This window comes from Cebus imitator, unplaced genomic scaffold (genome assembly GCF_001604975.1).
Source record: "Cebus imitator isolate Cc_AM_T3 unplaced genomic scaffold, Cebus_imitator-1.0 Scaffold59, whole genome shotgun sequence".
Lineage (NCBI taxonomy): Eukaryota > Metazoa > Chordata > Mammalia > Primates > Cebidae > Cebus > Cebus imitator.
The window spans coordinates 2565509-2578621 of NW_016107374.1; the positions used below are offsets into that span (position 1 = coordinate 2565509).

At 53.6% G+C, this 13113-nt stretch overlaps 1 protein-coding gene across 2 annotated transcripts in view; it reads right to left on the reverse strand.

The window, feature by feature from the left end:
- The window catches only part of PARVB (parvin beta), a 144786-nt gene that overhangs the window by 66534 nt on the left and 65139 nt on the right, over positions 1-13113 (reverse strand). For both annotated transcript variants that reach the window (XM_017529509.2, XM_017529511.2), the window contains exons 2-3: positions 11150-11239; positions 7013-7083 (exon numbers count right to left, since the gene is read on the reverse strand). In XM_017529509.2, coding sequence (XP_017384998.1) covers positions 7013-7083; positions 11150-11239 — 161 coding nt within the window. The remainder of the gene's footprint in view (positions 1-7012; positions 7084-11149; positions 11240-13113) is intronic.

Consider the following 13113-nt stretch of genomic DNA (forward strand, 5'->3'; position numbering starts at 1 on the left):
CTCTGACCTGAGTTGTCCAGTTGTCCCTGGTCACCTGCTCTGGCTTGAGTTGTCCAGTTGCCCCTGGTCACCTGCTCTGATCTGAGTTGCCCCTGGTCACCTGCTCTGACCTGTCCCATAACTGTCCTTCCTGCCAAATTACTCATCCCACCACTCTGGCTCATACTCCTGCTCCCCTTAAAATAGCCAAACGGAATTAGCTTAGGCCATGCGGTCCAACCCTAACCAATAGGAGAACAATGACACAGCAGTGGGGGCTACTGGCGTCAGGAATAAGAACCCCCTCCCCTCCCTCGTCCAGGTGTGCACTTGCCATTGCTCCATCTGTGAGACGCGCCCTTCTGTAGAAGTAAATTGCCTTGCTGAGGAAATTTATATTCAAGTGCTACTGCTTTTGCAGCACCAGAAATTTACATATAACATCCCACTTTAATCTGAATCTGGATTTGAATCCAGGAAGCTGACCCCAGAGCCAACCTTCGCCCCTTAACAGTATAATACATGAGTATAATAGATGCTCCAAGACAAGTTTCAAATGACCAGCCTCATTCTCGTGCCTGCCTTAGCCACAGCTAAGGATTTGAAAAAAAAAAAACACAGGAGCAGAGGGCAGCTCACATTTTATACAGCAACAGTCCCGAGGCAGCATAAGTCAGAGGTGGGTGTCTGCAGCGGGGAGGCAGGACAGGTAATCAAGATAAGAGGAAAAAAGTGCAGAAGACAGAGAACAGAGAAAGAGAAAACTAGAGAACCAGCCAGGCTTCCTTGGGAATGTCCCCCAGTCTCAAGGCTGCGATGTGGCCATAGGCAATGGCCACACCACCATGTCCAGCGGATCAGAGTGTCAGTCAGACCTGCCTGACCCCTGACCTGCTCAGGCCTGCATATGGTCTATGCTTTGCACTAATAACATCTGCTTCTGGGCCAAATGCCTCCAAGGAACCACTGGGAGGTGGCGTCTACTAAGGGCTACTTAGCTGTAATCCACTAGCATTAGATCACCACAGCCCGCAGCCCACAAAGGACGCTCTGAAAAGCAGAGAGAATCGCGCAGGTCGTGTGGATGTATTTTATCTGCACCATCCAGACTGGCCATCTCTTCCCAAGGCAAGCACCTGGGACCACCTACATGAGCGTCCAATCCACAGGTTTACCCCAATCCTCACCCCTACTCCCAGGGCCTCCTTCCTGACAAGGTCATCTCACAGGTCTGGGGTGGAACAAAAAAAAACACATCTGGCCAGGTGCGGTGGTTCACACCTGTCAGCTCAGCACTTTGGGAGGCCAAGACAGGTGGATCACTTGAGGTCAGGAGTTCAAGACCAGCCTGGCCAACATGGTGAAATCCGCTCTCTACTAAAAATACAAAAAAATTAGCCAGGTGTTGTGGCACATGCCTATAATCTCAGCCACTCAGGAGATGGAGGCATGAGAATCGCTTGAGCCTGGGAGGCAGAGAGTGCCGTGAGCTGAGATCGTGCCACTGCACTCCAGCCTGGGCGACAGAGTGATAGAGTAAGACCCTATCTCAAAACAACCACCAAAAGCAACCACATCTGTCTTGTCTCTAAGCCCCATGCCATCTTGGGAGATCCTGGTGAGAACCTCATGTTGGTGCTGCTGACACAAGCCCTCCATCCGTTCTCTCACTATCCATCAAGGATGAATGGGCTCTGCATGTGCAGCAGGACCCCAGCCCTGGGGATTCGGCTGGGAACAGAATGCTCATGGTCCCTCACAGCATAAAATCACATTCTGGGGGAGGAGAAAGATGGAAAACAAATCAGTAAACGAGAACTGACTCCAGGCAGCAGGAAGCCCGGCAAAGAAAAGGGAACTGGAGTTAGGAAAAGAGCGATAGAGTGACAGGGGCAGGAAATACAGCTCCAAGGAGGAAACATGGAGAGAAAACTGAAAGAAGTAGAGCAGAGAGCTCCAGGCACGGACCTTTGAAAGTGCAGAGGCCAGGTACGTGATAATGAACCTAACCTTCACCAAAGAGAGGTCAGGACTGTGCCCTCAGCCCCTGGGACATAACCTCCTAAGCCCCAGAATACCCTGTCTGATAAAGCACCTCTGCTTACCCAGGGGCCTCGGGCCAGCCAGAGAGTAACTATGTGATTCAGGGAGGGGGCTTTTGGTCGCACTGTATCAGCCACCTGCTGGACGGGCTGGAGACAGATGAGCCATGTGGACAGTCAGCCACGCCCATGCAAGGGACGCCCAGCAGAAACTCTGGACACGGAGGCTCAGACGACTCCGCGGCTGACAGTACTGGGTGCACATGGCCCCACGTCACCAGGAGAGTAACGCTGCCATGAGCCCATGGTGAAAGGACAATGGAGGCGCTGTGTGGGTGCCTTCAACTCCACCCTGGGAGACTCTTCCCTCGGCTGATTTTCATCTGTTTCCCTTCACCATCGGAAACCGTAACTGGCAGTGGGACAGCTTTAAGTGAGCTCTGGGAGTCCCTCAGGCAAATGATCAAACCTCAGGGCAGTGTTGGAAATCCTGAACTTGCCACTGGTGTCAGAAGTGAGGGTGGGCTTGGGGGACTGTCTCCTTTCACCCAACACCCAGTGGGTACTTACTCAGTGTGTCCTCAGAACAGCAAGGTGACCGTGGTGGCAGGGGCAGTGAAGGAGGAGGGGAGGCTGGGAATGACACAGGAAGGGTCTGGACAGAGCATGTCTGAGGGTGCCCAGCTCAGCAGCAGCCCAAGGACAGGCCACAGTGCTGGCCTCCGGCTCAGGAAGTAGCTGGCGGGCTGACCCTCCCCTGCTCACCCTTACCTGCACACGCACGCCACTCTGCATCGGACTCCCTCCCAAGCCAGAAGGTGGTGCGGAGAATCGACAGACGTGAGTAAATTCAGACTCAGGGAAAACCCTGGCCACACAGAGAGCCCCCTGCATGCCTGACAAATGAGAATGAACCACACGCAGCCCAAGCTCAGCACCACCATCTCACCTGCCACCACCCACAATCCTGTTTAAAAGGCTGTCGTCGGTGAGAACTAATATTTAGTGCACATCCCCTCTGTGCCACCACTATAGTAACTGACACACCAGCGACAGCTGAACCGATGCTGCTCTCCTGGTTGCTGTGTCTATGCTTATTTTGGGAAATGATTGATCAAAGATGGGAAATGCCTGCCACCCTGCTTTGAGGCGCAACCTGCAGCCTGAGAGCAGGTGGAGCCTTCGGGAAATTGCCTGTCTCCAGAAACACGTGCTCTAGCCTGCTGGGACAGTTGCCGTAACAGGCATGTCAGTGTCTGGCAGCTAGCCCTACCAGGAAACGGCCAAGGATGCTGCCACTGCTGTACGTACCAAAACCCACCCTGCCTGGCCCCAGGGGCCAGGGCCCGCCAGCTGCAGGGGGAGAGGCAGCAGCTTGGAGAAGGGCATCGCGTTGGTTGTCTGTGGCTGCTATAACCAATTAACACAAACCCAGGGGCTTCCAATAGCTCAGTGGATTCTCTTGCAGTCCTAGAGGTCAAAGTCCAAAATCTGTTTCACTGGGCTGGCGTCTACAGGGCTAGTTTCTTCTAGAGGTTCCAGGGTTCCTCCTGGATTCTCCACTTCTTTTGTCTTTTCCACTTCTAGAGGCAGAGGCCACCTGCATCCATCAGTGTGTGGCCCTTTATTCCATCTTCAGAGCCAGAAGCGGCCACCTTGTTTCCAGGGTCAAGCTGCCATGTTCATGTGCAGTCAAAGCTCCCCCGTCCTTCTACGGACACAAGTGAACACACCGGCCCACCTGGATCATCCAGGATGACCTCCTCATTGCAAGGTTAACCCCACCCGCCATGTCCCTTTGCCATGCAAGGTTCTAGTCAGTGGCTCCGGGGATCATCGCATGGTTATCTTTGGGGGCCATGATTCTGGCCCAGGTTCCCTGCAAAACAGAGCCAGGGCAAAGCTCACTGCTGATGCATTTTCTTTGGCAGGGGCTTGGAGGTGAGGGAAGGGCATCCCAGACTAGCAAGAGGGAGGGGAAGGGAGGTGAGGCAGGTGCATGAGCTGGCTATGGCTTCGGAAGAAAACCCAGATGGTGCTCAGCCACGCGGCGCATCTCCACCAGCCATGGTCTCAGAAGCACACCTCAGGGAAGTCGGGGAGAGGCATTTATTCCTCAGCTCCTTCCTGTCCTTAGTCCTACTTTGCCCTGCAGAATGTTAATTAGCTTTCCCAAACAGCCAGCCCACCCCAAGCCCCTCGATGTGGCCTTCTTCTCAATCTGGAACCTGGAAGAGAGAACAGCTGAAGCCTCCACAGATCCCTCCAGTTTGGCGCTGGCTGCCGCAGACACTGCAGCCCCTCCATGCTGGGCTGACAGATACACAGCAGCCCAGCCCTCACCTCACCAAGGCTGAAACAACCTGGAGGTCTTCGGAGGCAGGGGTGGGTGGCGCTGCATACATCTGGGAGGAGCGTAAATCAAATCCTGCGCAGCAGGGAAGTCACTTATCCATCCCCCAGCCCCAGGGCCGAGCACAGGACCCCACACTCAACCCAGCTCAGTGAAGGCAACACCAAATGGACAGAGCCATTCAAGCACAGACACATCACTAACCCCAGCACCTGGGAGTAGGGAGCTACTTAAACCTCTCTTTTTTTTTTTTTTTTTTTGAGAGAGGGTCTTGCTCTGTCACCCAGGCTAGACTGCAGTGCCTATTCACAGACATGCCCAAGTAATGACCTCCTGGGCTCAAGCAATCCTCCCACCTCAGCCTCCTGAGTAGCTAGGATTACAGGTGCCTCTCACCAAACCCAGTGAAGTTTTGTACTGTTTTGTAGAGACAGGGTTTCACCATGTTGCTCAGGCTGATCTTAAACATCTGGGCTCAAGCAACCCCCCACCTTGGCATCCCAAAGCACTGGGATTTCAGCCGTGAGCCACGGCACCCTCCCCTCCCCCGGCTCCTTCACCTCGCTGAGTCTCCATATGGCAGCAAGGATGACACAGCCCCCCACGGAGTTGTTTCAAGGAGATAATCCTGTGAATGGAGTTGGTGAACTCTCCAGCATTGCTCAAAAATCAAAGGAAAAATGTTGAGAAAGGTGCATGGATGGTTCATCTTCTGTGTCGACTTGCCTGGGCTTTGGGATGCCCAAGTAGCCGGTGAAACATTGTTTCTGGGTGTGTCTCAGAGGTGTTTCCAGAGGAGATGAGCATTTGAATTGGTGGATGCAGTAAGGCAGACAGCCCTCTCCGAGGAGGATGGGCCTCACCTGATCCCATAGAACAAAAAGGTGGAGGAAGCAGGAAGTCGCTTCTCTCTGCTGGGGGCTGCACGAGCCAGCATGTGGGCCTTCTCACACCCTGCTCCTGTTCCTCAGGACTGCAGACTCAGGCTGGCATCTACACCACTGGCCCTCCAGCTTCCTAGCCTGCAGATGGCAGGTCGTGGGACTTCTCAGCCTCCATAGTCACATGAGCCAATATCATAATCAACCTCTCTCTAGATATTGACACAATTGGGTCTGCTTATCTAGAGAGGCCTGACGTCTCTTGCAGCCCTTGCTTAAATATCTGCCAAGTACAACATTTTGGTGGCTAAAAGACAGCGAATTTCCTCATCGACATTATTCTGTTCAAAATAACAGAGCAGGTATTCAGGAAAAAATAATAATAAAATAAGTTAAGTAATTTAAGTTATTAAGAAACACTATCTTTGGGTGGGACCTAAAACTGACATTTTTAATGGTTTTTTTTTTTTTTTTTTAGATGAAGTTGCACTCTTAGTGCCTGGGCTGGAGTGCAGTGGCGGGATCTTGGCTCATCGTAACTTCCACCTCCCAGGTTCAAGCAATTCTTCTGCCTCAGCCTCCCGAGTAGCTGAGATTACAGGCATGCACCACCCCTGGCTGATTTTGTATTTTTAGTAGAGACGGGGTTTCTCCATGTTGGCCAGGCTGGTCTTGAGCTCCTGATCTCAGGTGATCCACCTGCCTTGCCCTCTCAAAGTGCTGGGATTACAGGCATGAGCCACCACGTCAGGCCTCAATGTAAATTTTAAAAGAATATAACTTGCAAGCCATTTTACTTATTCTGAATGAGCCCTCATGAAAATGCAGTTGTACAGCCCAGCATTGAGTCCAATGAGGTGTTTAAGGTGGAGAAGCTTTTTTAAAAAAGCCCTTTTAATAGAAAAAATGTCTCTTTCTGGCAGACACTGTCACAATCAACATTTTCAAGACTCCCAGGGCACCCAAGCTGGCCATGGGCTGCAGAAGCCAAGTGTCTACCATGGCCATCTGCCCGAGAGCCAGCCCTGGGTCCACCAGGGTCAGGCGGAGCCCACAGCGTCTCCTCTTCAGGGGACTCCCTCCCAAGCCCTGCCATGGTTTAGATCAGAGCAACAAAACTGCACTCTGCACTTGGACCCACACAAGCACTGCCCCATGATGAGCAGGTGTCACGCTGGAGGAGGACAGCAGCTGCCCAAGGCCAGAGCCACGGGCCCCTCCCCTCAATGCTCCCTGACTTCTGAAAGTGGGGCAGCCAGTTTCCTTGCGCAGCTGGGATTCACACCTCCAGACGTGGTGGAAACCGGATGTCCACCCAGCACAGGGGTCAACATCAGCTGGCTCCTTGGCAGGAGTGGCCGGAGGGTCGCCTCCTGCGTTTTAGAGTTGCGTCTGAATCCAGACCCCACCAGGCTCCAGAAGGAGTTCCAACTCCATTTGTAAGGAGCCGCGCTAGCTCACACGAGCACTCATTCCTAATCCTGAAATCCCCTCCTGCCGAGCTCTGTCCAGCAAAGAGCTCACGAGCCTGGCTGCTAAAGCCCCAGCCGAGCAGGGCACACAGGAGGCACTGGGCACTGCCGGACAGATCCTCCCTGCCATCCTGCTCTGCCAACACATCCGTCCACCTTCTCACGCTGCACCAGCATCCCTTTCAGGAGCTCCCGGGTTTAGCTCCCTTCATCCACGAGAGCCCTGAACCCCAAAGCCAAGCCCTCACCTAAGGAGAAGATTCTAACTGAGATGGAGCTCCTTACCTTGACCAGTTCCTTGAACTTGGGGTCATCCTTGGAGGTGGGGTCAATCATCGTGCGCTCCTCGTTCTCCTCTGCCAGGGACAAAAGGAAGTCACGGTCAGCGATTATAGGGTTAGCAGGAATTCGGGAAGCCAGGGGGAGGCCGGACGCATCTCTGTCAAATGAAGAAGCAGAGAGCCCAGCACTACGGAGTTGGGGGTTGTGTGACTGCAAGAACCACCTTCTGGAAGGTGGATGGGGCATCCTCCCCTCTTCTGTAAAGGGATGAAGTCAAACTCCATCGTTCTGCCCAGCCTTGCCTCTCCCAGACTTCACCAACAACCGGTCCAAACCATTTCCACTTTGCAGGAGAAATAATGAGAGAGTGGCATTCACAGGGGCATGAGATGCGTCCCCTGCCTGGAATCTGACATGTGGGAAAGCTTCAGGCACCAGGCAGCTCCCCAGTGCCACTATTTATAAATACATGCGAAGAATTGGGATGGTTACGAGATGGAAAACATTCGGTACATTGAGTGGAAAAGAATCAACATGCAAGGTTGTATGTAAAATAACATGCAGAAAACATATTGGGAAAGAAATGGCAAAAAAAAAAAGGGGGCGGGATAATGTTTATTAGCGAAATGTGCTCATCCTCATCCTCTTTCTATTTCTCTACCTGTTTGCTTTCCCTCCATGTCTCAGCCTGGATCCCACGGACACCAGGCAGCCAGCTGGGCCCCTCACAGAGGACGGTGCCATGGAGGTGGTGGCGGGGGAGGCGGGACTGTGGAGGGGACACCCCCAGAGGCCAGGCATGCTCCGTGGCAGAAATGCCTAGCGCCACACAGAAGCCAGCGGGCTCCAAGCACCTCTGAACACACTCAGGGAAGGGCAAGGGGGTCTCAGGCTGCCCACGCTGTCCAGCTCCGGGATCTGGGCAGAGCATGGGATGGGTGGGGCCCAGGGTCCACTCACCACGAGGCTCTCCACCACGCTTCTCTCTTCAAGAGGAGAAAGGGCACAAGAGGGCTCCAGGCAGAAGCCAGGTACCCCAAGGACATACATGTGGAAACAGCCAGGACACAGTAGAGACCAGGTCCCAGGGCCCAGACGGGCTCCCACTGGGCTGGACATACTGACTGTGTTGGTCAAAATGAAAACAGCATTGAAGCTGGGTGTAGTGGCTCATGCCTGTAATCCCAGCACTTTGGGAGGCTAAGGTGGGAAGACGGCTTGAGCCCAGGAGTTCCAGACCAGCCTGGGCTGGTGAAATCCCCGTCTCTATTTTTAAAAATAAATAATAAAATAAAATACAAAAGAAAGAAAGAAAATGGCTTTGAGCGAATCTTTCTTGACATCCAATTGAGTGAAACTTTGCTGCTGACACGGATGTGATGTCACTTCCCAGCGGCAGCGTCTGAACTCTGACAATGTGGAGAAACTATTTTTGAAGTCCTGCAGATCTGATGCTTGGGAAGGACACTCCAGGTAATGTGCAGGGAGCACTCAGGAGTCCTGGTGATGTCTCTTCGAAGGCCTCCACAGCCTCCCACTCCTGCTGGGATCAAGGCTGGCAGCCTCCAGACGGCCTCCAAGGACCCTCTCCAGCCTCCTTTCCCACCCTCCTGGTGCAATCTGCTCCAGCCTGTCCGGCTTTCCCTTGTTCCTTGAAGCCTCGCTGCCACCTTCCCCGGGCCGTGGCACCTGCTCCCGCTGTCTGACCCTCTCTCCCTGGCCCATGTTTCCTTCACTCTTCAGACCTCAGCCCCCCAGCTGAGATCCTTGAGTCCAAACGCCAAATCTTCCAAGCTCTCCTACCCGAAGGAGCCTTGGTGTACCTGGGTGACCCATGTCTGAGACCCCCTCCAGACCACCCATCTCAGGCGGGCAAGGAGCAGGGCCAGGCCGTGAGTCCACACACGTATGGGGAAGGTGCAGGATGGAGAGTGAGTAGGTCACTACCCAATCCCAGCCTTCAGAGAGGCCATTTCAGGGAACACCCCTGTATTTGCCTGCCCTGTATCATCCCAGCATCGCCCTGTATCCCCACTCCTTGCTCTCGCTGAACAGAGAAGAATCAAGATTCAGACCCAGCCAGGTCATGTGGACCTCAAGGGGAACTTCGTGCTCCTTGCTGAAGGCTCTGAGCCCACGTCCGACCCCCCAGCAACCCCTGGACTGGGCAGCATGCCATGCCTGCTCTGATGTCCCAGGGCTGCGGGCTCCTGGAGGGGTCCTGCCTCAGTCGGCCACCAAGGGGAATGGAGCATCTGAACCAGAGACTGTGAAGGGTGGAGGGGGACAGAGATGCCATTTCGAGGCTTGGCGTCACCAAACACTGTCTCAGAGGCATCTCTGGCCTCTAATTGTCCCTTTGGGGTAGGTTTCATTCCTGACCCCACCTGGAGGAGGACAGTGGGCCTGAGAGGGCCCCAGGCAGGTGGCTGTGTCTGCGGATCCTGCAGGGGTCTCCCAGCCACCTGGTGATGGTCTCTGTCACCCGGGCTGGAGTGCAGTGGTGCAATCTCAGCTCACTGCACCCTCCACCTCCCTCGCGGGTTCAAGCAATTCTCCTGCCTCAGCCTCCCAAGTAGCTGGGATTATAGGCGCCCCCCCACCACACTAGCTAATTTTTTGTATTTTTATTAGAGACAAGATTCCGCCCTGTTGGCCAGACTGGTCTAGAACTCCTGACCTCAGGTGATCCACCTGCCTCAACTTCCCAAAGTGCTGGGATTACAGGCGTGAGCCACAGTGTCCGTCCTGTTTTCTGTATCTTCTGGTACTTGGCATCTTGGGGCCTTGCTGACTCTGGAGAGGCCACACCTCCAGGGCGAGCTAATTCTTAGAGCTGGTAAACCACCCTCTGTGACCGCACCTTCCATATGTAAACCCACTCAGAGCCCAAGCCCCCGGAGCCCCCAGCCACCTCTTTTCTTGGCTCTTATGTGGCTCCTACACTCCCAGCCAATGTCCTTACCCTCATCTCCCCAGGACCAGGTACCAGAAGACTCAGGATAGTCCCTGTACCCCAGAGCCCACTGAAATGATTCCAGCCAGTCAGGCCCAGGCCTGTTCACCCAGTCTTGCCCATTCCTTCAGAGAAAGCCACAGTAAGGGTGTTGGGGCCAGGCGCAGTGGCTCACACCTGTAATTCTGGCACATTGTAAGACCAAGACAGGAGAATTGCCTGAGCCCAGGAGTTAGAGACCAGCCTGAGCAACATGGCAAGACTCCATCTCTACAGAAAATTCACAAAGTTAGGTGGCTGTGATGGCACACCCCTGTAGTCCCAGCTACTCAGGAGGCTAAGGCAGAAGGATCACTTGAACCTGGAAGGTCAAGGCTGCAGTGAGCCATGATCACATCACTGCACTCCAGCTTGGGTGACAGAGTGAGACTCTATCTCTCTATTTTTCTTTTTTTTAGATGGAGTCTCGCTCTGTTGCCAGGCTGGAGTGCAGTGGCACAATCTCGGCTCACTGCAACCTCTGCCTCCCAAGTTCAAGCGATTCTCCTGCCTCAGCCTCCCAAGTAGCTGGGATTACAGGCACACAGCACCACACCCAGCTGATTTTTGTATTTTTAGTAGAGATGGGGTTTTACCATGTTGGCCAGGATGGTCTCGATCTCCCTACCTTGTGATCCACCCACCTTGGCCTCCCAAAGTCCTGGGATTACAGGCGTGAGCCACCGCACCCGGCCTGAGACTCTATCTAAAAATACGTGTATATATATAATACAAAATAAAGACATTGGCCCTGCTCCTTCTGCCTCTGCCTGATGCTTTCCACGTGGCCTTCCGTGGCATGGTGTGGCGTGGCATGGCATAGCCCTGAGTGGCCTGCTACACCTGCTTTCAGAACTGAATTTAACAAACTATCTTTTCAAGTCAGTCTTCTCCCGATCTGCTGGCTTTACCACCTGAATAATAAAACTTAGGTTTTACGACTGGGCAGAAACCCACAAACGACTTGCTTTTCCCAGTGGACTTTTCCAAACACCACCTTGAGCTAAGGACTTAGACTCCCAAATACCCCCAGCATCTGATCAAGAGGGCACATCTATGGGGCTCCTCACTGGCCTCCCCAAGACCAACTTTGTGCCATAGACGCTCAGCTGTTTCAGGGCAGGGAGAGGAGGGGCCGCCCTTACCGAGCTGGGTGTCTTCAGGGTGAACATCCGCCAGGGCAGGGGACATCGGCGAGTTGATGGCATTCTTCCCTTCTTCCTGCAGGTCACTCACTGTTGAGCAAAAGGAAAGAAAAACCAGGTTAGCAGACACGGAGCGCCACGGCCTCATGTGTCGGCTGTGGATGCAGAGAGAAATCAGTTCCTGCTTTTTCGGCATTTAACAGACATTCCTAAAGGTCTGTTGCCCAGAAAGAGTCAGAGGGAAAAATGCACCAAATCAAGAATACATTCTGCAGTTCCTCCCCACCCCAAATATTTCCCAATTCTCATGGAGCCCTGCCAGTCTGTTTTCACTGCTCTTTGAAACTCATAACTAAGACACTAAAGCTTCCAGATGCTTCCAGATCTGACCAAGGCTGCCGAGGCAGACAAAGCACAGACCACAGCGATGGGGCGTGAGAGGGTGGGGCTGCCCTCCCTCTGCGGCAGGACTGCGTCCTGAGCCACGGACTCGAGAGGCTAACCCCCTCCGGTCATGCACACAGGTGAGCTTGGAGTTCAAAGTGGGGTCACTGGTGACAGCCACATTCACAGGGACAGAAATCTGATGGAACATCCAGGTCAGGACTGCTGGGACATACAACAAAATCTAACAGAGAGAGCCAGAGGCTTCAAGTCAGAAATACCGCGACCTTCCGTCTCAAGGGACTCCTGGACAGTTACAAGGTCTGGAATGCCCAGTGACTAGAGACAATCCCAGAACAAGAAATGATCCCTTGCCTCCCTGCACCAGTGAGACCCTCCAGGCCTTTCAGTCACACCCACCAGGGAGGAATATCCACCCACAAAATGCCGGGGGCCAACCCCCTTGCTTCTCTAATGTCACACTTCTTCCAAAGTCCACGGCCTCGGCCCCTGCTGCACGTGGGACCCCAGGTTCCAGCCCCAAGATACATCCGTGGAGGCAGGGCCCTGGCAGCTTTCATGGCCCTGGTGGAGGGCCACAGGGAGCAGTCCCTGATCACATGCCACAAAAGTAGCCAGGCCAGTATGCCCGGAGCTCCACCTCCTTCTTGATGAAACAGACGCAGAGGTAAATCTGAATTAACACACCATCTCTTCAAGTCAGACTTCTCCTGATCTGTTGGCTTCACTACCTGAATAATTAAACTTACATTTTAAGACTGGGGCAGGAACCCACAAAGAAGGACTTGCTTCTTCCAACTAAACTATGTCCTCTTTTAACATCACAGTCACCTCACACCTTGAACACCTGCAGCTCTGGGCACCCAGCCTCCACTGTGGCAGGCGATGGAGCAGCAGGGGGGTGTGGTATGATGGCTTTGAAGCAGCAGGCCAGCGGGGCCCCACCCATGCTGGCCATGAGACCCCAGGTATGTCCCACTCACCTCTCTGCACCTGTTTCCGCACGTGGTGTTTATCGATAAGACTGTAAAAATGCCAGGGCCTTTGGAAGGACTGAACATAACCATGAATGTTGAGTGCCCAGCCCAGAGCACGGCACGCAGTGGGCTCTCAGGACACGCCGTGGACCCAGCTTCCAGGATAACACAACCTCCATCCTTCATAAGGACAATGGAAGCAGGGCCCCAAGATGCTAGTTACTCACTCCCCGCAAGGTAATACATTTGCATTTTAAACAGACGCCTTATCCTGCAGGACTGTCTGATGCGGGGGTCAGAGCCTAGGTACAGATTGCGGTTAGGAAGGTTTTTCATTCACGGGAGCTTGCAGGCACTGCTGAAATCACTGAGTCTTGGTATTTGAGAACACCAGATGAATGAGTAAGCAAAACATGGTCCATGCATACAATGGAATATCACCCAGCCTTAAAAAGGAAGGACATGGTCAGGCACAGTGGCTCACGCCTATAATCCCAGCACTTTGGGTGGCCAAGGCAGGTGGATCATGAGGTCAAGAGATCGAGACCATCCTGGTCAACATAGTGAAACCCTGTCTCTACT